The sequence below is a fragment of the Trichechus manatus genome, unplaced genomic scaffold (assembly GCF_000243295.1).
Source record: "Trichechus manatus latirostris isolate Lorelei unplaced genomic scaffold, TriManLat1.0 scaffold00087, whole genome shotgun sequence".
NCBI classification, from domain to species: domain Eukaryota; kingdom Metazoa; phylum Chordata; class Mammalia; order Sirenia; family Trichechidae; genus Trichechus; species Trichechus manatus.
In genome coordinates, this window is record NW_004444023.1 from 9538282 (window position 1) to 9564645 (window position 26364).

The 26364-nt window shown below is 43.2% G+C and overlaps 1 protein-coding gene across 13 annotated transcripts; it reads right to left on the reverse strand.

The window, feature by feature from the left end:
- Positions 1-7730: 7730 nt before the first annotated feature.
- Positions 7731-21777, reverse strand: LOC105756576 (T cell-interacting, activating receptor on myeloid cells 1). Of its 13 annotated transcripts, none has more exons than XM_023736346.1 (9): positions 21326-21734; positions 16611-16658; positions 13885-13920; positions 13483-13773; positions 12880-13176; positions 11453-11618; positions 9755-11061; positions 8845-9034; positions 7731-7784 (listed from the first exon to the last, which is right to left on the reverse strand). In XM_023736346.1, the coding sequence occupies exons 1-7, from the start codon at positions 21357-21359 to the stop codon at positions 11034-11036; spliced, it is 900 nt and encodes a 299-aa protein (XP_023592114.1). In that variant the 5' UTR covers positions 21360-21734; the 3' UTR covers positions 7731-7784; positions 8845-9034; positions 9755-11033. The 13 variants fall into 13 exon arrangements, with proteins under 13 accessions (XP_023592114.1, XP_023592112.1, XP_023592122.1 ...); XM_023736344.1 differs by lacking the exon at positions 7731-7784 and having other exon boundaries at positions 8158-9034; positions 9755-9859; positions 10877-11061; XM_023736345.1 differs by lacking the exon at positions 7731-7784 and adding an exon at positions 8487-8545.
- Positions 21778-26364: the final 4587 nt, after the last annotated feature.

Genomic DNA, 26364 nt, shown 5'->3' on the forward strand with positions numbered 1-26364 from the left:
TACCTATCCATGAGCATGGTATGTTTTTCCATTTATGTAGATCCCTTTGGGTTTCTTGCAGTAGGGTTCTGTAGTTTTCTTTGTGTAGGTCTTTTACATCCGTACTTAGATTTATTCCTACGTATTTTATTTTTTTAAGGGCTATTATAAATGGTATTTTTTTTCCTGTTTTCCTTTTGCTCATTCTCTTTATTGGTGTATAGGAATCCAACCAATTTTTGTATGTTTATCTTGTATCCTGCTACTCTGCTGAATCTTTCTATTAGTTCCAGTAGTTTTCTCGTGGAGTCTTTAGGGTTTTCTATGTATAGTATTATATCATCTGCAAACAGGGACAGTTTAACTTCTTTATTACCAGTTTGGATGCCGTTTATTTCTTTTTCTTGCCTTATTACTCAAGCTAGGACTTCCAGCAGTGACCACATCCTTTTGATGAGGTAAGGCTTTGGCTCAAAGATAGAGCAAGCCATATGTTTTAGTTATCTAGTGCTGCTATAACAGAAATACCACAAGTGGGTGGCTTTAATAAACAAACATTCATTTTCTCACAGTTTAGGAGGATGGAAGTCCAAATTCAGTGCTTCAGATCTAGGGGAAGACTGTCTCTCTCTGTCCACTCTGGGGGAAGGTTCTTGTCTCTTGGTTCATTGGTGATCTTCATATGGTGTAACATCAAAAGAAATTGTTTCAAGACCCTACACTAATCCTGCCTCATACCATAACAAACACAACCCATTCCCAAATGAGATTATAACCACACATATAGGGGTTAGGATTTACAACACATATTTTGTGGGGACACCATTCAATCTATAACACCATATCTTTGTTTTTTTAATTGTTATTTTTTAATGTGTTATTTTTGCTTTATAGGACGTCTAATCTTTGTCTGAAAAGTGGGTTTCAGGAGTGTTTTCAGTTCTGAGTTAGCAGAGTGTCCGGGGGCCATAGTTTCAGGGGTTCCTCCAGTCTGTGTCAGACCAGTAAGCCTGGTCTTCTTTTGAGAATTTGAATTCTGTCCATGATGCTTGTCAGATCTTTGTTGTGATCCCTGTCAGAGCAGTTGATGGTGGTGGCTGGGCACCATCTAGTTCTTCTGGGCTCAGGCTGTGGAGTCTCTGGTTCATGTGGTCCTTTAGTCCTTTTAGGCTAATATTTTCCTTGTGTCTTTGGTTTTCTTCATTCTACTTTGCTCTGGACAGAATGGGACCAATAGTTGTATCTTAGAAGGCCACTCGCAAGCTTTTAAGACCCCAGGTGCTACTCACCAAAGTGGGCTGTAGAACATTTTCTTTAAGAACTATGTTATGCCAATTGACCTAGATGTCCCCCAAGACTGTAGTCCCCAGCCCCCAGTCCCAGTTACTTGGTCACCCAAAGTGTTTGGATGTGTCTAGGAAACTTCTATGCTTTTGCTTTGGTCCAGTTGTGCTGTCTTTCCCTATATTGTGTATTGCCTTTGCCTTCACCAAATTTGACACTTGTCTACTATCTAGTTAGTGATTTCCCCTTCCCCTCCCTTCCCACCTTCATAACCACCAAAGAAAGCTTTTTTCAGTGTGTAAAGCTTTTTTTGAGTTCTTATAATAGTGGTCTCATACATGGTGTTCTCATTAGAAGAGGAAAAGAAACAGATACACACAGGGAGAATTCCACATAACAATGGAGGCAGATATTGGAGTGATGCTTCTACAAGCCAAGGAACACCAAGGATTGTGGCAACACCAGAAGCTGAAAGAAAGGCATGGAACAGATTATCCCTAGAGCCTTCAGAGAGAGCGTGGCCGTGCCAACACCTTGATTTAAGATTTCTAGCCTCCAGAACCATGAAAGAATCTATTTATGTTGTTTGAACTTCTCAGTTTGTGGTACTTTGTTATGCAAGCCCTAGGGAAAAAATACAGTAACTAGCACTAATGATTCCATTTCATACCAATAATACCCAATGTTTTTTTTTATTAACTAAGAAATCCTCAATATTCTCAACATCAACCTATCTCCAACTCAGAATCCTTCAGACTCAAGCCTTTGAGATTTTTGGTCCATTTACATGCGTTCGAGCTTTAGGTTTGAATTTGACTGTTCAGATAAAGACTTTACCTCATGACAGGAAGAAAGTAAATAGTTGGAACAAGGTTGTATGCCACTCGCATAGAGCTTTCCTCCCTACCATGGGTTGCAAAACAGAAAAAAGTCCTTGGAACAGGCTGGCTGCACAGCTGGTATGATCTCTGAATTCCTTTCTCTACTCTGCTTTGGTAAATTCCTTGGGATTGATATGTACTGAGATTATAGAACAGAGTGGATTGAGTGAGAGATGTGGTGACTAATACAATTGGAAAGACAAATAATAGCATCATTTTCTCTCTGTTGATTGCTTCATGCTCTTCAGGGTCCATGCTGACAGCTTAGTTCCAATTTACCAATCAAGTAGTTTTCACTATTCAAATATGTACATCCCATATTCCTGACTGCTCTATGCCAACACCACCTCTACTTTATTCAATAATTTATTCATCATGAGTCAATACTTTCTGTTTATGTAAACATATTTATTTGAAGATGCAAACTTTATAGCAATACTTTTAGTAATAATCCAGTGTCACCACAATTAGAAGGTTCATTTATAAGTGTATATATACATATATATTTTTTTCAAAGGAAGTGAATGTTAGGATAATCAAGAACTTGAACACACGGGGTCACCATGAGTCGGAATCAACTTGATGGCAACCAATAACAACAGGTACTATACAGCTACCTCTTGCTGCAGTCTTCCATTCTGGTGCACATGGAGCAGTTAGTGATGTTCCCACTCCCTAATGCATGACTGTCCATGTCTATATCAGACTGTGCTTTTTCCCTTCAATTAGATTCCATTTTTTAATAATTTATTATTGTTGTTGTTGTAGAGAATATACACAGAAGAACATACACCACTTCAGCAATTTCTACCTGTACAATTCAGTCACATTGATTACGTTCTTCAAGTTGTGTAACCATTCTCATCATCTTTTTCTGAATTGTTTCTCTCCTATTAACATAAACTCACTGCCACCTAAGTTTCCTCTCTCATCTTTCGAGTTGCTGTTGTCAGTTTGAACCCATACAGATAGTTCTTAAAAGAGCACAATGTTCAAGACAGACATTCTTTACTAGTTAATCTAAATGATTGTTTGGTTTTAAGAAGATTTCAGGGGATATTTGTGGTTTGAGGTTTAAGATTTAAAGAGTATCTCAGGGCAATAGTTTCAGGGGTTCTCCCAGCCTTTGTGGCTCCAGAAAGTCTGTATTTCATGAAAATTTGAAATTCTGTTCTGTATTTTCTCCCTTTTGATCAGGATTCTTCTACAGAATCTTTAATCAGTTCTCATTTTTTAAAAAAAAAACTTCTTATTTTATAATAATTATAGAATCACATCTTTAAAAGAACTTACTACATGGGATCAAACTGTCAACAGTAACTCAAAATGTTAGATATGAAGCTTAGGGGGAAGCGAGTTTATGTCAATACGGGAGAACAAATCAGGAAAGGAGGATGAGAATGGTTATACAGTTTGAAGAATGTAATCAATGTCACTGTATTGTACAGGTAGAAATTTCTGAATTGGTGTATGTTTTGCTGTGTCCATTTTCAACAATAATAAAAATATATAATAGATATTTAAAACTTAATTTCAGCAAGTTGCAAAAAACAGAATAGAAAAGTCTCATGTACCCTTCACCCAGTTTCCCCTAGTTATGCACATTATGCATAATATAGTACAATATCAAAACCAAGAAGTTGTCATTGGTACAATTTGTGTGTACAGTGCTGTGTCATTTTTCATATGTGTGAATACATGTAACCACCAGGACAATCAACATGCAGACCTAATCCATCACCACAAAATCTCCCTCATACTACTCCTTTATAATACATACACTTCCATAAACTCTCTTAGGATTTTATAACCAAATGGTTTCTGTCTTAATCTAGTCACCCAAAGCTTCAAGAAGCCATTACTACAAGCAGTGATCTCTGATTACAATCACAAATGAGACTGTCAGGAGGCTCCAAGGACCACTTTGGATCTTGGATAATATCCGGAGTTGAGCTAGGGTCACACCCAGTCACCCACACGGTTAGTGCCACCTCTTGTGGGATGGAGGACCTAGGAAACATATGTTCTAACAGAAGGGTAAGACTAAGAGTGGTACAGGATAGAAGATGAGGATAGTAAGATTTGTGGAATATTGCGGAACTAAGAAAGGTCCTGGAACATTACGAGGTGAAAGCAGATGGAGGAGGAGAGCCTCCGTGAGAAATGGTGGAGGAGCTGAGAGTGGAGCTGAAGCCAGAGAACAGCATGAGGGGAAACGAGAACTCCTAAATGTGTGGTATTCAAGAACCTGTCCTCTGGAAGAGACTCCAGGATGGTCCCTCAGGGACCAGGGAAGGAGACGATGTGGGCTTCAGGCAGGGAACATATCACTCATGACGGATTCTTTTACAGAACTGTCTGATGGCCAAGGATACATGAAAGGAGATGGTGTTTGTCTTGGTTATCTAGTGCTGCTATAACAGAAATACCACAAGTGATGGCTTTAACAAACAGAAGTTTATTCTCTCACAGTTTAGGAGACTAAAAGTCCAAATTCAGGGCACCAGCTCTAGAGGAAGGCTTTCTCTCTCTGTCAGTTCTGGGGGAAGGTCCTTGTCATCAATCTTCCCCTGGTATAGGAGCTTTTCAGTGCAGGGACCCTGGGTCCAGAGGACATGTTCCACTCCTGGTGTTTCTTTCTTGGTGGTATGAGGTCCCTCTCCTCTCTGCTCGATTCTCTCTTTTCATATCTCAAAAGAGATTGACTCAAGAGACAACCTAATCCTGTAGATTGACTCCTGCCTTATTAACATAACTATCTCTAAATCTTGCCTCGTTAACATCGTAAAGGTTAGATTTACAACACATAGGAAAATCACATCAGATCACAAAATGGTGGACAACTACACAATACTGGGAATCATGGACCAGCCAAGTTGACACATTTTTGGGGGAACATAATTCAATCCGTAATAATGTTTCTTCAATTAAACTCTCCTTGATCCTTCACCCTAAATTCCCCACTCTATCTTCCTCTCCCGTAAATGGCTTCCTGGGAGTAAGGTGAGTGGTCAAATCCAGCCCTTTTCTCTGCTTCCTTTCCAGGATCACTTCCCAAGCCCCACCTCAGTGTCTGGCCCACATTTTTGGTACCTGCAAAGAGTAATGCGACTCTCAGGTGCTGGACTACTATCACAGATGTCAACTTTACTCTCAGCAAAGGAGGAATCCAACTTCCCTTAAAGCCCATGCTGTCAGTTGATTATTCAGAAAGAACAGCTAATTTTCCCTTCATTAACCAGGGTCACCTTGATGCAGGGGAATACACCTGTCAATACCACAGGCAAGAGTCCCCCTTCAGAAGTTCACCATCCAGTGATGTTATTCTTCTTGTGGTCATAGGTGAGGAGGAGGTGTTTAAGCAAGAGAAAAGCTCTTGCTTGACCCACTCATCCATCCTGGACACGAGGATGAGGGAAGAATGAGAGGAAGGGCAGGCATTAAATAGTCACACCTCCCATGTAGGGGCTTGAGAAAGGCAGAAGCAGAGTCTTAGAACATTGATTTTATCAGAGATTGTTATTGTTAGGTGTCATCAAGTCAGCTCTCTCTCACAGCGACCTTATGCATAACGGAATGAAAGGTTGCCCGCTCCTGCTCCGTCCTCACAACTGTTGCTATGTCTGAGCTCATTGTTGCAGCCACTGTATCAGTGTATCTCATTCAGGGTCATCCCCTTTTTTGCTGACTCTATACCAAGAATGCTGTCCTTCTCCAAGGATTTGGTCCCTCCTAATGGACAAGATATCTTTGCTCTGGAGTTGGGCAAAGGTGGATGTCTTGGTTTCTTACTGCTGCTGTAATAGAAATAACACAAATGGTTATTTTTTAAATCTGCTTTATCAGTTTTTTTCAATATCCTTTAAAACCTACCTCTTGACTGGTCCAGTTAAGATGGCAGCTTAGACAGACGCACCTTAACATCCTCCTACAACAAAGACTTAAGAAACCAAGTGAAACAGATACAAGCAACAACCCTGGATCCCTGAACATCAAAGGGAAGGTTGAAGAATTGGACTGAGCACCAAATGGAAAGAGAGTTAGAACGAAATCAGCAGAAATGCAGAGATTGTCAGAGAGTCCATACCTGGCCAGCTGGCCCAGCACAGAGTGGCTGTTTTGGGACAGCAGCGAACAACTTACCCAGGCGAGGAGTCCAGCAAGGCAACTTCATGGAAAACACAGCTGGAGGCAGATACTGAGTGAATGAATCTACAAAGAAATGAGGTAGGCAGGTCATGTGCCAGATCCAAACTAACCTGAGATGGAGACAGAAGGGAGCCCCATAGCTTTGAAACTAGGGACACACAGGGAAGCGCCACTGGAGCAAAGTGGAGCGGGCTGAATCATTTTGTGCCACCCAGTGCTAAACTCTTCTGTCTTTTAGCTTCCTGAGATACACTTCAGAAGATTATACCAGGTTTAATCTCAACTGCCTGGTTCTGGCAACCATATTTTTGATTATCATGGGGACTTTCCTGGTTGAAGCCTGGCATAGCCAGAAGGAGTCTCCACATGGATCCAAGTAAAACAATTGACCACTTCTCTTTTTCATGAGCTTTTGTAATGAAATGTTGTCGTGTGCTGTCAAGCCTATTCCGATTCATAGCGATCCTGTATGACAGAGTAAAATTGCTCCATAGGGTTTCCCGGGCTGTAATCTTTACAGGAGCAGATAGCCAAGTCTTTTCTCCCACACAGCAGCTGGTGGGTTCGAACTGCCAACCTTTCAGTCAGCAGCCAAGCACTTAAACATTGTGCCACCAGGATCCATTAAACACCAGTCTCTACCTGAGGGGAACTTCCTGTCTTCTCAACAGGGGCACTATTGGTATTATAGGTGGGATGTTTCTTTACCATGTGGGAGCATTCAGTTCATTGTAAGGACATTTAGTATCTCTTTCCCCTCCCCATTAAACATCAGTCGAAGCTCCAACCACTGTGAAAACAAACAAACCAATGCTCCCATATCTTCTAAAATATCCCTAGATATGGAGGAGGGAGAGTTGGGGTGGTCTCCCTGGCTGAGAACCTGTGTTTGGAGTCCAGGAGAAATATTATTCCTCCTCTTCCTCCTCTGTTGAGATCAGGTGTGTCCTTCTGTACTCAGTTTCCACAGCTTCTCTGGGGAAGATGGGTACTTGATAGAGTTAGACCTGCTGATCCTTGACTGTTTCCTGTAGAATCTTCACTCTCAGCTCTATGGAGAACCCCTCCAGGACAAGATGATGGCTTCTCACTTCCTGTTTTCCTTCCCACCCAAGGCTGTGGACACAGCACTGGGCATAAAGACTAAACCAATAATTTATTTTATAAGATCGGCACAAAGCTGGTCCTATGAGGCAGAGGTTAAAGATGTCCCAAATGTCCAACTTTTCCAAACTTCTGTACTACTCTATCATCTCTAATATTAACTACTCCTCCACCCCTTAATATTCTCCCTTCCATTTTTGAGTTCAGTAATTCACTGCAACATCTCATAGAATTCACGAACCTTATAAAGGAAATGGCTCACGCAGCTGTAGAAGTTGGCAAGTCCCAAATCTGTGGGTCAGGCATAGGCTTCTACCGACCCATGTGGCTGCAGGGGCTAATGAACCCAAACTAGCAGTTCAGACCACAGGCTGCTGGCTCACAAGGCTGCAGAAGCAAGGAAATCAGATCAGACAATAGGCCACTGGCCCATGGGGCTGCGGAGGCCAGCGAATCCCAGAATTGGCAGGACAGACTGCAGGCCTCTGGCTCAGGTCCCAAGAACCAGAAGCTAGATGATCACAAACTGGATGTGTGATCCAGATGCAGAAAGAGAGAGCCCCACCAGGGTACCCACATATATACCTTGGATGCAGGCCACACCCCAGGGAAGGGTGTAACTTGAATAAGAGTAGGACTTGAGTCATGCCCTCCTGCAAGGCTGTGACTCAAGATATACCCCACACCAATCCTGCCTCATTAACATGTAGAGGTCAGGATCTGAAACATATAAAATGGAGAACAACCATACAATACTGGGAATCATGGCCTAGACAAGTTAACACATAACCCCAACCATCACAGGTTCCATATACCTTATTTGCATAGTCCCACTCAGTCTTTGTGTGAGAGTCACAAAGACCATGGCTAGAAAGGCCATATTAAGGAATTCATTACACTGCAGGCCATCCCCTCACTTTTCTCGCCATTGACACTTTCATACATGAAGGATTAATTTACCCCTCCCAATCGTTTTACCAGTCCAAAACAGTCATTGACAATTAGTCCTTCAGTAGGGCAAAAGAGTCCTAAGGGTAAAGTTACTCAGGTACCAGTAATTCAGGTCTGCTGCAGGTGTCCATCTGATCTGGTCAGGTTCTGCAACAGTTTGTCTCGTCTTCACCCTTTCTGGCCTCTGATGAATTTAACTGAGAGAAAATTATCCCTTTCTCTGAGTCTCTCTCAAGGTATCAACATAATGTTAAATTTCCCCTGCTGCATAACCCATTTATTCATTCTTTTACCTTCAGCTATTATCTCTCCTTCCTTCCATTTGTCATTTATTTTTACCCAAACTTTTCCACCTTGGGAAGGGACATCAGGTTCAGCTGCTGTGCTAGTCCAGATTGCTGGTAGTAAGACCAGTCTAGCAAGTGCTTCCCCCTCAGTTCGCTCCCATTCATGTTGGGCAGGGTTACATAGGTACAACACTTGTGGGCTATCTCACCCATTAGGCAGTACGGCAGTATTCACTGTCAACTCCAATTCTGATAGATGCATGGAAGGTACAATCCATTCCATCAGGCCCTTGAGAATTCTAGCATACATGTTCAGGGGTATAGTTACAGTCTGTTGCTTAGGGATCACCCCTGCCTCCGGCACCCACAGCTGCATCCCTGGTCCTGGGACTGTGGCATCTGGCAGGAAAAAAGCAATTTTAGGTGATCTGGGGAAGAACTGTACAGTTGCACCAGCATCCTCCCCCATCCTCTCTTCTCCAGATCCCCCAGAGAAGTGTAGGAATCTGTCCAGTGGCGATCCTTTCTTTGTCTCCCTCATGTTGAGTGTGAGCACACACTCATGAAGGTGTGTGATCCAGCCCTTACGCCTTTATTGCCTCTCATTTTAGATAACAAATATTTCAACTGCCCACTCCAGGAGCGGGAACATCACTGATTCTGCTCCATGTGTACCAGAATGGAAGACTGCAGCAAGAAGTAGCTGTAGTGTAACCGTTGTTGTTGCTTGCCACTGAGTTTATTCTGATTCATGGCCATCCCATGTGTTACAGAGTAGAACTGTGCTCCATAGGGTTTTCTAGGCTGTAATCTTAACAGAAGCAGATTGCCAGCCCCTTTCTTCCATGGTACTGCTGGGTGGGTTTGAACTGCTAACCTTCCTTTAGGTTAGCAGTAGAGTGCAAATCATTTGTGCCACCTAGGGACCTTGTAGGGTAATTAACTGGTTATTATACCTCAGCTAGACCAAACCCATTGACACCGAGTCGATTCTGACTCATAGAGACTCTATACGACAGAGTAGAACTGCCCCATGGGGTTTCCAAGGCTGTAATCTTTATGAAAGTAGACTCCCATACTTTTCTCCTGCAGAGTGGTTGGTGAGTTTCAACCACTGACCTTTCAGTCAGCAGCTGAGCGATAACTGCACCACCGGGGCTCTGAATTCAGAGATCTGTCCATTTTGGCCACTCTTGAGCCAGACAGCAGCCGAAGAATCTCTTCCTGAAAGGACCAGTGAGCTTTACTACTTGAATGGGAGGCACGGAAAAATTTTCATGGTGCTTGAGGATACCAGGGGCATTCACATTGAGAAAGCCAGCCACGTGATATGCAGACCAAGGCAAGCCCCAGTTTTCCTCCAGTGCCCGGAAAACAGTGCAGAGGACAACAAACATCAGCTGCTGCCCTTACCTTGTCTTACCCACAACTGCAGCAGCCACAAAAAGGGAATCTCAACTATCATGATAAGTGAAGAAACAAGACTCACTAATCATTTGATGAAAGCCAACAGAATGAAGGGAAGGGGACAAAAAGAAGAATTTACTTCTAAGGGAATCATTTGTATTACAATCAAATGTGATTTTGATAAGTATATCTAGAGAGTTATAATAGAGGAGATAACAGCTTTAAGGAAGAAATGCCTGGTGATCTACTTCCAAAAATCAGCCAGTGAAAACCCTATGGATCACAACAGTCTAATCCACAGCCAATCATGGGGATGACAAAGGACCAGGCAGCATTTCATTACGTTGTGCATGGAGTCACCATGAGTCGGGGGCCAACTCGATGGCAGCTGACGATAACAATAGCTTTAAAATAAGAATGAATATTTATGAAAAAAAAACAATAGTATTAACAAGAAACAACAACAGATCTTGAAAATGAAAATATAATTGATATTTTACACCTGAAACCAGAATACTGGTTGCAAATGAGGAACAAATTAATGCCATGGAATACAGTGGGATTCTCCCAAAATTAGGTAAAAAGTTGGAAAATATGGAAGAAAATTTAAAACACATGTATGATAAATATATAAATTCCAATATTTGCCTAATTGGAGGTCCACAAGCACAAAATAGAGAGAATGGAGGGGAAGCAATAATAAATATTATACCAGGAATCAATGTTTCCCCCACTTTCAATGGAGGAAGTGTTCCCCCCAGGTGCCACTGAAACTGCTACCCAGCTTGACTTCGAAATTTCGAGTATTCATCCAAATCATCAAAAATTTATTACATGAGTCTTTATGCCCGGTGCTGTCCTCAGTCCTGGGTGGGAAGGAGTATAGGAAGAGAGAAGCCATCATCTTGTCCTGGAGGAGTTCTCCATAGAGCTGAGAGTGAAGATTCTACAGGAAACGGTAAGGATCAACAGGTCTAACTCCAGCAAGCACTCATTGTTTCCCTGGGAAGCTGTGAGATCTGTGAGTAGAGAAGGACACATCTGAAGTCAATGGAGGGAGGAAGAGGAAGAATAATATTTCTCCTGGTCTCCAAACACAGGTTCTCACAGAAAGAACACCACCCCAACTCCCATTCCTCCCAATCCAGGGATGTTTGAAAGGTATGAAAATTTTTTTTCCTGTTCCACCATGGTTGGGGCTTCAACTGATATTGACTGAGAAGTGGAAAGAGATGCTAAGTGTTCCTGAAATGAGCAGGACAGTCCCACACAATGAAGAAACATCCCACTTAAAATGCCATTTGTGTCCATATTGAGAAACATAAGAAATCTCCATGGGTAGACTTCGGTGTTTTAGGTACCCTATATCACTACACAACGCATAAAAAAGAGAAATGCTCAGTTGTTTACCTGGATCCACGTGGAGACTCCTTCTGGCTATACCAGGCTTCAATTAGGAAAGCCCCTATGATAATCAGAACTAGGGCAGCCAGACCCAGACGGATGACATTACCCTTGGTGTAATCTCCTGATGTGGTACTTGGGGAAACTGAGGGGTTATCTCCCAATGTGGTAGCTGGGGAAAGTGAAGAGAGGAGGGTCTCAGTACCTATAGAGGAGTATCCCCTCTTCTCAAATGACCCCACGAACTATGACTCTCATACACCCACTTTTATTTCCTGATCAGTAGTCAGCCGTAAGGAGCCCTGGTTACACAGTGGTTAAGTGCTCTGCTGCTAGCTGAAGGTCGACGGTTCAAACCCACCAGCCGCTCCACAAGAGAAAGATGTGGCAGTCTGCTTCCATAAAGATTACAGCCTTGGCAACCCTATGGGGCAGTTCTACTCTGTCCTATATGGTCGCTGTGAGTCAGAATCAACTTGACAACAACAGGTTTGATTTTTGGGGGTATATTTCCTTTTTATCTTCTCCATCCATATATTAGGAATCAGTCTTAGAAGCAACACAAAAAGGCTTAAGAAGCTCCAACAGAGCACTGAGATTCACTTGGCGGGCCCAGCATCTCACCTCACAGCAGAAAACTTAACGACGTGCAGGCAGTGAGCTTAAGAAAGTTAGGACTTAGAGTCTAAGCACTGGGCCACTGTGTATCTCAGTTCCACTAAAGAAGGGCTTGAGCTTGGTGTTGGACCTGGTTCCTAAAGAGTGGCCTGCATTTGTATCATCCCACCTCATAAATCCCAATTAACACAAAGTTCATCTCTGAACCCAGTAAAAAAGTTCTCCGCCAGGAAGATCCACAGGCAGACATAGATAATGACCCACCACACTCAGTAAGCCCTCTCCACCTCTCAATACTGACCACAAAAACCTTTATTTCTAATTACAAAACCTTCACTGACAATATGGGAAGAATCCACAGCAACAACAGGAATTTATATCTCCAGTGTAGCATTCAATGAAGTAGAATTCTCACAGGAAACAGAAGATAATTTTGGAAAAATCTTAACAGTATGTGTTGCGAGATATAAGAAAATACAGCATCCATGACACAAATCCAGGAGGCTGTGGAATCACTATGTTCTGAGAACAAGAAAGTGTTGGGAATAAAAATCACTAACACCAAGGTAAACCAATATTTTAATAGATACAGAAAAGAGTGGAAGGAATTCTGCCTGAGGACAGGATTCGTAATTTTGAAGAACAACATGGGAAATTATCCAAGACTGCAGAACAAAAAGTCAAAGAAGTAGAAGTATGAAAGAAAAAATTTTAAAGGAGATGGTAGTGCAAGTGATGGAGAAACAAGAATCAAATAAAAGAACAAAAGCTCTCTAATTAAAGAAAAAACTTCCTGAAAATCAAGAAAACCTTACCTGTCACCCAGATCTCAAGGCTATCACTGGGGTGTGAGGCCCAGAAAGGACTGCTTTTCTGGTAGTAGACACAGCTGTAGTTCCCAGTGTCCTTGACTGTCACATTCTGGAGGGAGAACCCTGCCATGTTCCCTAATGGCCTCCAGTCCCGTATGGGCTCTGACATTCCTTCCTTCAGTAGAGAAAACCTTACATAGTCCACAACATTGTATGGCTTCTGGCACCGCAGAGGCACTTTTTTTCCTGCAGTCACATTACGACTTGGGTAGGCTTGGAGGGAAGGTTTAGGGAAACCTCCTATAAAAGAAGGAAGCTCAGAGGTAATGAGAGAAACCTTGGGTTGCCCATCACCCTGGTTTTCATGCAGTGGGGCTAAATTAAAGATAACTGATCTCACCCTGCACTGATTCCAGGACAGAGTATCCCCTCCCAACAAGCCTGGATAAAACCAACATTCAAATTCTGTTCCTGTCTCTCTTCGCCATCACCCACACTTCGCTACACTGGGGACGCAACCCCTGGTCTCCCTCTCTCCCTCTCATTCCTCCCTCATCCCCTGTCCCAAGGAAAACCATATGTCATTCCAGAGCACCTCCTTCTCACCTGTAACCAGAAGTAGAAGGACATCACTGGGCTGTGAAGTTGTGTAGGGGGACAGAATGGTGTAGTATTCACAGGTGTACTCCCCAGCGTTACCTTGGTGTAGATCAGTGAGAAGGAATTCAGCCAGGTTCTCTGTAAGATTACATGGCTCTAAGGACCACATAGTAATTCTTCCCTTTTTGAGAGCAAAGTTTACATTCCTGGTTGGAGACCAGCACCTCAGAATCACATTGCTCTTGAGAGGGACCACCGAGCTGGGCCAGGCACTGAGGCTGGGCTTGGGAAGTGGCCCTGGAAGGGAAACAGAGCCCAGGGCTGGATTTGACTCCTCATCTTGCTCTCAGAAGCCCACATAAGGAAGAGGAAGGAAAAGTGGGGAATTTAGAGTGAAGAAACACTCACCATCTCCTGTCATGTCCCTTTGGCTAAGACACAGACCTGTAAAAGAACCCTCCATGAGTGATCCACCACCTGCCTGCAGCCCACATCATCTCCCTGCCCTGATCCCTGAGGGACCACCCCAGAGTCTCTTTCTGAGAATGCTGTCGTTGTTGTTAGGTGCTGTTGGGTCAGTTCCAACTCATAGAGACCCCATATGATAGAGTAGAAAAGCCCCATAGAGTTTCCTAGGCTGTAATCTTTATGGGAGCAGATTGCCGGGTCTTTTCACCGACAGAGCCACTGGGTGGGTTTGAACTGCCAACCATTTTGTTAGCAGCAGAGTGCTTACCCATTAAGCCATCAGGACTCCTTGTTGTTTATGTTAGTTGCCATCAAGTTGTTCCTGACTCATGGAAAACTGGGTGGCGCATATGGTTAAGCACTAGACTACTACCTAAAAGATTGGGGGTTCAAACCCACCCAGATGTGCCTCGGAAGACAGGCCTGGCAATCTGCTTCTGAAAAGCCACAGCCTTGAAAACACTATGGAGCACAGTTCTACTCTGCACACATGGGGTTGCCATGAGTTAGTGGAGAGAAGAGAGGCATAAATGATAGTTAGACACACAGGCATGCACATTTGGATGGTATTATGGATTGAGTTGTGTATCCCTAAAATATGTATTGGAATCCTGACCTCTATACCTGTGGATGTGATCCCATTTGGGAATAGGGTTTTCTTTGTTATGTTAATGAGACCATATTACTGTATGGTGTGTCCTAAACTTAATGACTTCTTTTTTTTTTTTTTTTAATTGTGCTTTAGGTGAAGGTTTACAGAGCAAATTAGTTTCTCATTAAACAATTGATACACATACTATTTTGTGACATTGTTTGCCCCAACCTTGTGACATGTCAACACTCTCCTCTTCTCGACCTTGGCTTCCCCATTTCTATTTGTCCAGTTTTCCTGTCCCCTCCTGCTTTCTCGTCCTTGCCCTGGGCTGGTGTGTCCATTTAGTCTCCTATTCATGGTTGAGCTGCATGTATTATTGTTTGTTTTATGGACCTGTCTAATCTTTGGCTGAAGGGTGAATCTCAGGAGTGACTTCAGTACCAAGTTAAAAGGGTGTCCAGGGGGCAAACTCTCCGGGTTTCTCCAGTCTCTATCAGGCCAGTAAGTCTGGTCTTTTTTGTGAGTTAAAATTTTGTGCTACATTTTTCTCCAGCTCTGTCCAGGACCCTTTATTGTGATCCCTGTCAGAGCAGTCAGTAGTGGTAGCTGGGCACCATCTAGTTGTGCTGGACTCAGTCTCATGGATGCTGTGACAATTGTTGTCCACTAATCCTTTGGACTAATCCTTCCCTTGTATCTATGGTTTTCTTCATTCTCCCTTGCTCCAGACAGGGTGGGAACAGTAGAAAACCAAAAACCAAACCCATTGCCATCGAGTCAATTCCGACTCATAGCAACTCTATAGACGTATCTTAAATGGCTGCTTACAAGCTTTTAAAACCCCAGACGCTACTCACCAAAGTAGGATGTAGAACATTTTCCTTATAAACTATGTTATGCCAGTTGAGCTAGATGTCCCCCAAGACCATGGTCCCCAGCCCTCAGTCCAGTAACTTGATCCCTATGGGAGTTTGGATGTGTCTATGAAGCTTCTCTGACTTTGCCTTGGTCAAGTTGTGCTGATTTCCCCAGTATTGTGTACTGTCTTACCCTTCACCAAAGTTACCACTTATCTATTTTCTTTTTAGTGTTTTTCCATCCCCACCCCTCCCCTCCTTTGTAACCATCAAAGATTGTTTCTTTCTGTGTGTAAACCTTTTCATGGGTTTTTATAATAGTGGCCTCTTTTGTATTTATCCTTTTGTGATTTACTTACGTCACTCAGCATAATGCCCTCCACATTCATCCATGTTGTGATGTCACACATTCATCATTGTTATTTATCATTGTATAGTGTTTGATTGTGTGTATGTACCATAGTTTGTTTATCCATTTATCTGTTGATGGGCACTTAGGTTGTTTCCATCTTTTTCTATTGTGAATAATGCTACAATGAACATGGGTGTGCATCTGTCTACTCATGCTATGAATGCTATAAAGAGAGGCATAGACACAGACACAAGCGCACGCAGAGGAAGACTGATGCCACGTGGAGATCACCAAGAAATCAAGGAGTGCTGTTCAGAGGCAATACCTCAAAGGAGTCAGGACTTCAGAGAGTGGCTATTAGGAATAGGCTCAGGAACACAGCTGGTCAGGCCTTCTCCAAGCAAGCTTAGCACAGTGAGACTAGAAACCCCAACTGAGCCACCAGCTTCTCATGGATCCCACTGGGTAGACAAGCATGACTACATTGCTGGGCCTCAGAGCAAGAGAAAGACCCGAGAGATAAGCAGAATCCAATGGATCCCAGGGTTTCTCAACCTCAGCACTATTGATGTCATGGGCTGCATATTTCTTTCCTGTGCATGGTAGGTGGAGCCCTGGCGGTTCAGTGGTTAAGCACTAGACTGCTAATGGAAAGGTTGTTGGTTCCAACCCACCAGCCACTCTTCGGGAGAAAGATGTGGCAATCTGCTTTTGTAAAGATTTACAGCCTTGCAAACCCTACGGGACAGTTCTACCTTGTCCTGCAGGGTCTCTATGAGTCGGAATCGACTAGTCGACAACAGGTTTGGTTTTGGTTTGGTGCGTTGTAGAATTTTTAGCAGCATCCTTGACCTCTACATACCAGATGCCAGTAGCAATCCCTCCAGCCAGTTGTGACAACGAAAAATGTCTTAAAAAAAAAAAATCAGGTGCTGTTGAGTCGATTCCAACTCATGGTGGCCCCAAATGGGTTAGAGCAGAACTGAGCTCCATAAGGTTTTCAGTGGCTGATTTTTCAGAAGTTGATCTGCAAGGTTTTCTTCCAAGGCACCTCTGGGTGGACTCAAATCTCCCACCTTTCAGTTAGCAGTGAACACGTTAACTGTTTGCACCACCAGGAACTCCAGATCTTGCCAAATGCCCCTTTGGAGGTTGAGAACCACTGTTCTGCAGGAGTTGTGGGCAGCCAGAAAGGAAGAAAATAAACCAGATGGGGCCGCTGAGTGAGTCCTCAGTGAGCAGTGGTGGACATCCCCCACTTTTCAGACCTGCCAGTTCACATCTCATCTTATCTCATGTCTGAATCTCATTTGCAAAGTTACAGAATATGAGTCTGCAGAGAACTGTTGTTCCACAGACTCTGGGGCAGAATGTGATGGAAAGGCTGATGGGACATTGAGGGCGTGAGGGGTGGCCTCCAGGAGAAATTTCAAGGGCTTCATCAAGATGATTATGATGATGGTGATAATAATAATAATAACCAAAACCACACCTGTTTCTGTCAAGTCAATTCTGACTCATAGTGATCCTATAGGATAGAGTAGAACTGCCCCATAGAGTTTCCAAGACTGTAATCTTTACGGAAGCAGACTGTCACATCTTTTTTCCTTGGAGTCGCTAGGTGGGTTCGAATGGCTGATCTTTCCATTAGCAGCCAAGTGCTTTAACCACTGCACCACTATGTCTCCTTAATAATAATAATATCTAACGATTATATGGGGAGTTCCTGGGTGGCACAAACAGTTAAGCGCTGGACTACTAACCAAAAAGTTGGTGGTTCAAACGCACCCAGAGGTGCCTCCGAAAACAGGCCTGGCAATCTCTTTCAGAAAGGTCACAGCCTTGAAAACCCTATGGAGTGCAATTCTACTCTGACACACATGGGGTTGCCATGAGTCAGAATCTCTTCGGCAAGTAACAACAATTATATAGCATTTATTATATGCCACCACCCGTCTGTCAGTTTGGCACAGTGTGGTGGTTTGCACGTTACTATGATACTGGAAACTATGCCACTGGTGTTTGGAATACCAACAAGGCCACCCATGATGAACAGGTTTCAGTGGAGCCTTCAGACTAAAACAGACTAGGAAGAAAGGCCTGGTGATTTACCTATGAAAATCAGCCCATGAAAACCTTATGGATCACAACAGAGCATTGTCTGACTCTCTTGTTTTGGGAATGTCATCAGGGGGGATTACTCACCAGAGAAGGACCTCATGTTTGGTGAAGTAAAGGGCCAACTATCCTATAGTACTCTATGAGCTTGGGAGCAGAAGACCTGAAGGCAGAAGTTTTCATGACTGGCAATGCCAAGTAAGAGCCACTACGTCTGTATTTTCTGGAATCTTTAGGCTTTATTTGTACATGAAACAGAAACCCCCATCAAACCACAACCTTATTATACCTAAGATCAGGGGTCCTCAAATTACAGCCCTTGGGACAAATCTGGCCCTCCACCTGTTTTGGTAAATAAAGTTTTACTGAAATACAGTTGTGATGGTTAATGTTATGTGTCATCTTGGCCTAGCTATGGTTCTCAGTGGTTTGGCAGATATTATGTACCTCCTTCAATTTTGTGATCTGATGTAGCAGCCAATCAGTTGGAAGAGGACGTTCTTTGGGTGTGTGGCCTGCATCCATGATATGAACAAATGTTTTGTAAAGCTGCTCTCTTTCCAATCCTGCAATCCTCTCAGAGTCTGACCCAGTTCCTGGGACATAAGCCAGCAGGGCCCTGCCTTTAGCTTGTTGCCTGACCTGCAGATTTTGGATTCCTCAGCCCCAGGAACCACACGAGCCAGTGGAAGTCCTCAACTTGTCGTCTGACCCACGCATTTGGGACTTGCCAGCCCCCACAATTGCATGAGCCATTTCCATGAAGTAAATTTCTCTCTATATATATATCTGTGTACATTTCACTGGTTTTTCTCCTCTAGAGAACCCAGACTAAGACAACAGTCATTCCCATTCAGTTATGTGTTGTCTACAACAGCCTTTGTGCTACAATGGCAGACTTGAATAGCTGCAATCTAGACTGTCTCTCCAACAAATCCTATCTGATTATCTGGCTGTTTACTCAAAAATTTTCTCAGCACCTACTTAAATCATTAGATTTACTGTTCATTTACATTCTCAAGGTTTTCCCAGATGTTGGTCCTATCACTCACTCTTCAATCATTTCCAACCCAAAGCTCCCAAATGATGACCTTTTTAATTTCCTATACATACCTATGATCATGAAGATGGCGCGGGGCTGGGCAACATTTTGTTCTGTTATACAAAAGGTCATCATGAGTTGGAACTCACTCAATGGCAAGAAACAACAACAATAACCTTCTAGTATGACCCAGTGGAAGATTGTGGTCTTTGGGGCTAGACAGAGCAGAATTTGAATTTGGCTTCTCCACTTACTAGCTGAGCGGTCTTAGCAAGTGACTTCAACTGCCAATCTCAGATTCCTTGTGTGCAATGTATGGGGATAAGTACTATTCTGCAGAACTTTTCTAAGGAATGTAAAATGATTTTAGGTTGTACAATGACACAGGATTAAACAACATTGAATCTAATCTGTAGGAGAAAGTTATGGAAGTTATTCACTTCTTAATTCTCTCTCAATCCTGATCACATAGAATACCTCAGCTGGGTGCTAGTCTTCAAACCATCTCTAACATTCACTCCCATTCAGAGGCGAATTAACCAGTAAGTAAGCTACCCACAGGCTTAATTGTGTTTACTTACTAATCTGTAGTTAACAACTTCACATGGGTTTCACCACGTCAACGATGTGAAAACCAGGTGAAATTTGTGCACCATGGATTGGAGAGTAAGTACAAGCAAGCCTGTGCATACCTTGCTTATTGGGTAATCTGTCCCTGCTCATATCCCTTAGAAACTGGGGATAAGTGTGGCTCAGAATCTACAAGCAGGCAAAGCCAGAAAACCAAAAGCAGTTGTGGTCATTTCAATTCTGACTCATGACGACCCCATGTGTGTCAGAGTAGAACTGTGCTCCATGGGATTTTCAAGGCTGTGACCTTTTGGAAGCAGATCACCAGGTCTTTCTTCCGAGATGTCTCTGGGTGGGTTCATACTGCCAACCTTCTGGTTAACAGCTGAGCACTTAACCAATTGCGCAACCCAGGGACTCCTACAAGCAGATTGCAGCACCTAATAAGAACTTAATTAAAAAAACAAAACAAAACCAGAAACCTGTTGCGTCGATTCCAACTCATAGCGACCATATAGGACAGAGTAGAACTGCCCCATACTGTTTCCAAGGAGCAGCTGGTGGATTCCAACTGCCGACCATTTTGGTCAGCAGCCGTAGCACACTGTAGCTCATAACCACCGTGCCACCAGGCCTCCAAGAACTTAATAGGATTGCCTTAATTTCCCGCTGACTATGGGTTGCTATAAGTTGAAATCAACTAGACGGCACCTAACAACAACCAAAAGAAAAAAGAAAAAAATCCCAAATCCATTGTCGTTGAGTCAGTTACGACCCATAGCAACTCTTTAGGACAGTGTAGAACTGCCCCATAGGGTTTCTAAGGAGGAGCTGGTGGATTCCAACTGCTGAACTTTTGGTTAGCAGCCAAATGCTTAACCACGGCGTCACCAGGGCCCCTGACAACAACAACACGCTCTAATAATCCTCTATTTTTCACGAGTGATATCGGTTTTCCATTTATAGAGGTGTTTTATAGATCTATTTTCTCATTTTTTAAAATTGTGATAAATATGTACGTATGTAACGAAACATTTGCCGTTTCAACATTTTTTACACGTACAATTCAGTGACATTATGTTCATCATGTTGTTCAACCATCACCATTATCCATTTCCAAATTTTCCATCACCCTTAACAAAAGCACCTAAGCTCCCTTAAGGGACACATCAGTGTCCCCTAAACAATGAGTTCCCCTTCCCCCCTCCCACTGCCCCTGGTAATCACTAATAAACTTTGTTCTCTATACATTTGCCTATTCCAGATATTTCAAATAAGTGGAGGACACGTATTTTTTAAACGGAGTGTAATATATATATAAAAAAAAAAAGCTTGAGCTGATTTGAAGAAAAATAACATTAAAAAAAATACAGGTGTCACATGCACATGGCAAAACGCCGTTGGGAATTTTAAGAATAGCTGAATTTTGAAAAACAAATAAATAGAAAAAAACGTGTAAAGCACCTAACATATTCCTGCCACGTAATACATATTCAGGAAATTGGAGTTTCTTTTGTTTATCCTACACATTACCTAAGGAGCCCTGGTGGTGCAGTGGTTAAGTGTTTGACTGCTAATTGAAAGACTGGAGGCTCGAACCCACCAGCCACCCCATGGGAGAAAGACCTGGCAATCTGCTTCTGTTAAGATTTACAGTCTAGAAAACCTTATGGGGCAGTTTTACTCTGTTTTATAGGGTCACTATGAGTCAGAATAGACTCAATGGCAACGGGTTTGGTTTTCGTTTGTTTACCCATTATCTACCCCTACAGACTTCTCCAACTCTGGCTGCCTCATAGCCCAACCCACCACCACTTATAATGACCCTGTTATTCCCCAAGACTTACCAAAGCAGAGCAGGAACAGAAATTGGGAGATCATAGCAGCCCCTTCAGCCTCTTCCACCGAAATTCCTTCAGTCTTACCGTTTGTGTTACTCAAAATGTCCTCCCGACTCCAGGATATGCAGTAACAGCCTTGCTCCAGGGTTTTAATTCTTTACACTTACATACCCACAGTTTCTCAGAGTCACAATCAGGAAATGGTAACTAGTTATTGCAACATCCTCCCAAGCTACCTCCCACAGGCTTAACTCACAGAATTGTCATCTAACACGGACTGCAGACCTTCTAACTGCAAGGCATATAGATGAAGCAGAACAAAGTATGTAAGAAACTGCTCATTGAATCCGATACCCACTGTCCCTTTGTAGCATAATGAAAGAATATAGCTGGCCCCATGGAAACTCAGAGTAACAGCTGCATTTCTCTTTCACAGGCAAGGCTTTCTGGTCAACAGGATGTGAGCCCAAGTGATGTGTACCACTTCTGGGATGTGCCTTAAGGAACATTTGAGAGCTGGAGCTGGGTCAGAGCTGATAACAAAGAGATTAGAAGTTTTAGGGGCATCAGGGAGGGAGTGGTGTAAAAATGGCTTGGGGGCAGCATCTGACCTTCTCTAACTTTACAAGGGGGAAGGAGAATCAAGATCAACAGCCCAGGGCTGATTCCTATGAGACGGAGATCAGACATGCCCCCTCACTCTGCCACCTTTACCAATTCTGACACCAACTGTCCCTCCCACGCCACTCCCTACTTCTCTGCTGGGTTTGATAATTCATTGCAATGGCCACACAGAACTCACAGACAATACTCACAATTATGGGGTTTATTAGGGAAATAATAGGTTACAATTCAGGTTCGGGAAGGCTCAGGATATAGTTCTTCCATCAGGACAGCCTCTTCTCCACTGTGCCCACAGGCACACCTCTCTCTGGTCCTCAGCCTCTGCCCTGCTCAGACAAGTGTAACAAAGCACTTTTAGCTCTGCTAGTAAGTGCCCGAAGGCATCCCACTCTGCCAATGAGCCTCGGAGAGAAGGTGTTCAGCTCTAGTTCTGTGAGTTGGCAAACATAGCTCCACCAAGTGCCCAGAAGCACCTTACTCCTCCAGCAAACCTCAGGCCCAAAGGCACTCAGCTTTCTAGCTCAGTAGGCTAGCTCAGTGGGGAAGCCCACTGCACTGTCTTTTGCCTGTCTCTCCTGCCAGTCTCTCCTGCCGCTGTTTCTCTGCCACTACTTCTCGCTTTCTACAGTGTTACAGCTCTCTGTCTCTTTCTGTCTCCTGGTTACAGGAGCTTCTCAGCCCAGGAATCCCGAGTCAAAAGGACACATTCTACTCTTGGCCCTTCTTCCTTGGTGGTGGTGGGATCCTCTCTCTGCTCTGGAATTGACCTTCTTTTTAAGCCTAGTGGAATGACAAAACTGACCAGTCCCCTTGGTGGGCCACAATTACCTTATTTGAACAGTCCTACCCAATCACTTGCCATGGCGAGAAAGACCACACAGAAGCGATCCATGGCACTGCAAGGGAACATTTAGGAGAGTGAGACAACAGGCGCTGTAAAGAAAAACAAAAACTCAAAGCCAGTTGCCATTGAATCAATTGCAGCTCACGGAGACACCATGTGTTACAGAGTAGAACTGTGCTCCATAGGGTTTCCAAGACTGTGACCTTTCCGAAGCAGATTGCCAGGCTTGTCTTCTGAGGCATCTCTGAGTGGGTTTGAAACACCAACCTGTCGGTTAGTAGACCAGTGCTGAACCATTTGCATCACCCAAGGACTCCTCCATAGAGAGAAACAGCAACAACAGCTTGTGGTATTTTTGTTATGGCACCACTAGTAACTAAGAAAGCCCTCAGTAAAAGAGAGCTGCTGTGGTATAAGAGGTCTGTACTTAAGTAGAAAGGAGCCCTGGTGGTGCAATGGTTAAGCGTTTGGCTGCTAACCAAAAGGTCGGCAGTTCAAACGCACCAGCGACTCCGCAAGAGAAAGATGTGGCAGTCTGCTTAGATAAAGATTGTTGTTGCTTTGTGCCATTGAGTCAGTTCCGACCCATAGCATCTTACGCACAACAGAACGAAACATCGCCCAGTCCTGCACCATCCTCACAGTTGTTAGGCTTGACCCCGTTGTTGCAGCCACTGTGTCAGTCCATCTCGTTGAGATCTTCCTCTTCTTCATTGACCCTCTACTTTATCAAGCACGATGTCCTTCTCCAGGGACTGATAACATATCCAAAGTATGTGAGATGTAGTCTCGCCATCTTTGCTTCTAAGGAGCATTCTGGCTGTACTTCTTCCAAGACAGATGTATTGGTTCTTCTGGAAGTCCATGGTATATTCAGTACTCCTTGCCAACACCATAATTCAAAGGCATCAATTCTTCTTTGGTCTTCCTTAGTCATTCTCCAGCTTTTGCATGCATATGAGGCGATTGAAAATAACATGGCTTGGGTCCTCAAAGGGACATCTTTTGTTTTTTTAACACTTTAAAGAGGTCTTTTGCAGCACATTTGCCCAATGCAGTGCATCTTTTGATTTTTTGACCGCTTCTTCCATGGGTGTTGCTTGTGGATTCAAGTAAAATCAAATCCTTGACAACTTCAATTTTTTCTCCCTTTGTCATGATGTTGCTTATTGGTCCAGTTGTGAGGATTTTTGTTTTATTTATGTTGAGGTGTAATCCATAATGAAGGCCTTGGTCTTGGATCTTCATCAGTAAGTGCTTCAAGTCCTCTTCACTTTCAGCAAGTAAGGTAGTGTCATCTGCATATCGCAGGTTGTTAATTTGGATTTCTTCAATCGTGATGACGTTCTTCATCATATTATTTGCTTCCCAGAATATTTGCTCAGCATACAGATTGAATAAACATGGTGAAATTGTACAAGCCCAATGCACACTTTTCCTGACTTTAAACCACACAGTATCCCCTTATTCTGTTCCAGTGACTGCCTCTTGGTCTATGTAGAGGGTCCTCATAAGGACAATTAAGTGTTCTGGAACTCCCATAATGTTATCCATAATTTGTTATGATCCACACACTCGAATGCCTTTGTATCATCAATAAAACGCAGGTAAACATCTTTCTGCTATTCTCTGCTTTCATCCAAGATCCATTTTATCACCAATGATATCCCTTGTTCCATGTCTTGAATCCAGCTTGAACTTCTAGCAGTTACCTGTCGAAGTACTGCTGTAACCGCTTTTGGATGATCTTCAGCAAAAATTGTACTTGTTTGTGATATTAATGACATTGTTTGATAATTTCCGCATTCTGTTGGATCGATTTCTCTGGAATAGGCACAAATATGGATCTCTTCCAGCTGGTTGACCAGGAAGCTCTCTTCCAAATTTCTTGACATAGACAAGTGAACCCCTCCAGAGGTGCATCCATTTATTGAAACATCTCAATTGATATTCCGTCAATTCCTGGAACCTTGCTTGTCATCATTCCTTTTAGTGCAGCTTGGACTTCTTCCTTCAAAACCATTGGTTCTTGATCATATGCTACCTCCTGAAATGGTTGAGTGTTGACCAATTCTTTTTGGTACAGTGACTCTGTGTATTCCTTCCATCTTCTTTTGATGCTTCTTGCATCATTCAGTAATTTCCCTGTAGAATCCTTCAATATTGCAACTCAAGGCTTGAACTTTTTCCTCAGTTCTCTCATCTTGAGAAATGCCGAGCCTATTCTTCCCTTTTGGTTTTCTAATTTCAGGTCTTTGCACATTTCATTATAATACAAGTAAAGATTACAGCCTTGGAAACCCTGTGGGGAAGTTCTACTCTGTCCCATAGAATTGTTATGAGTCAGAATCAACTCAGCAGCACACAACAACAACATTGCTGTGTAACAATATTGTTGTTTGTTATTTTTACGTGCCTTTGAGTCAGTTTTGACTCATAGTAACCCCATGTGTTACAGACTAGAACTGCCCATAGAGTGTTCTTGGCTGTAATCTTTACAGAAGCAGATTGCCAGGCCTTTCTCCCACAGAGGCACTGGGTGAGTTCAAACCCCTGATGTTTCAGTAGCAGTGAGCACTTAATTGTTGTGCCACCAGGGCTCCTTGTCACAATATTGCCACAAAGTTACGGACTTAAACAACATACATTTATTATAGTTTCCGTGGGCAAGAATTTGGGCATAATTTAGAAGAGTTCTCTGCTTCAAGATCTCTTATGGAGCTTCAATCAAGACGTCAGCCAGAAGTGGGGTCCGATCTGTAAGCGAGACAGGGGAAGGATCCATTTCCAATCCAGATGGTTGTTGGCAGAATCCAGTTCTTTGGAGGAACTGGACTGGGGTTCTCAGTTCCTTGCTGGCTGTTGGCTGGTGTCTTAGTTATCTAGTACTGCTATAAGAGAAATACTATAAATGGGTGGCTTTAATAAACAGAAATTTATTTTCTCAGAGTGCAGGAGGCTAGAAGTCCAAATTCAGTGTGCTATCTCTAGGGGAAGTCTTTCTCTCTCTGTTGGTTCTGGGGGAAGGTCCTTGTCTCTTCAGCTTCTATTTGCTGGATCCTTGGAGATCTCTATGTGGCTTAGCATCTAATTTCCCCTCTCTCTGCTTTGCTTAATCTGCTCCTTTTATATCTTGTAAGAGATTGGCTCCAGACACACCCTATGCTAATCTTTCCTCATTAACATAAAAAGCCAACGCATTCCCAAATGGGACTTTAACCACAGGCATAGAGGTTAGGATTTACAACACATATTTTAGGGGGACACAATTTAATCCATAAAAGCTGGAGACCAAACCCCGAGAGTATGGCCCCCAGACACCCTTTTGGCTCAGTGGTGAACTCATCTCCGAGTTCACCATTCAGCCTGGGAGGGGACAGCCCCTTAAAACCAAATGGGACTAATGATATACAGCAGTCCAGGGACAAGGGCCAGAAGAGAGAAGGGGACAAGGAAGCTGGTGATAGGGAACCCAAGGTTGAGTAAGGATAGTGTTGATGTGTTATGAGGTTGTTAACCATTGTCATAGGGCAACATGTGTACCTACTGTTAAATGAGAAACTATTTTGTTCTGTAA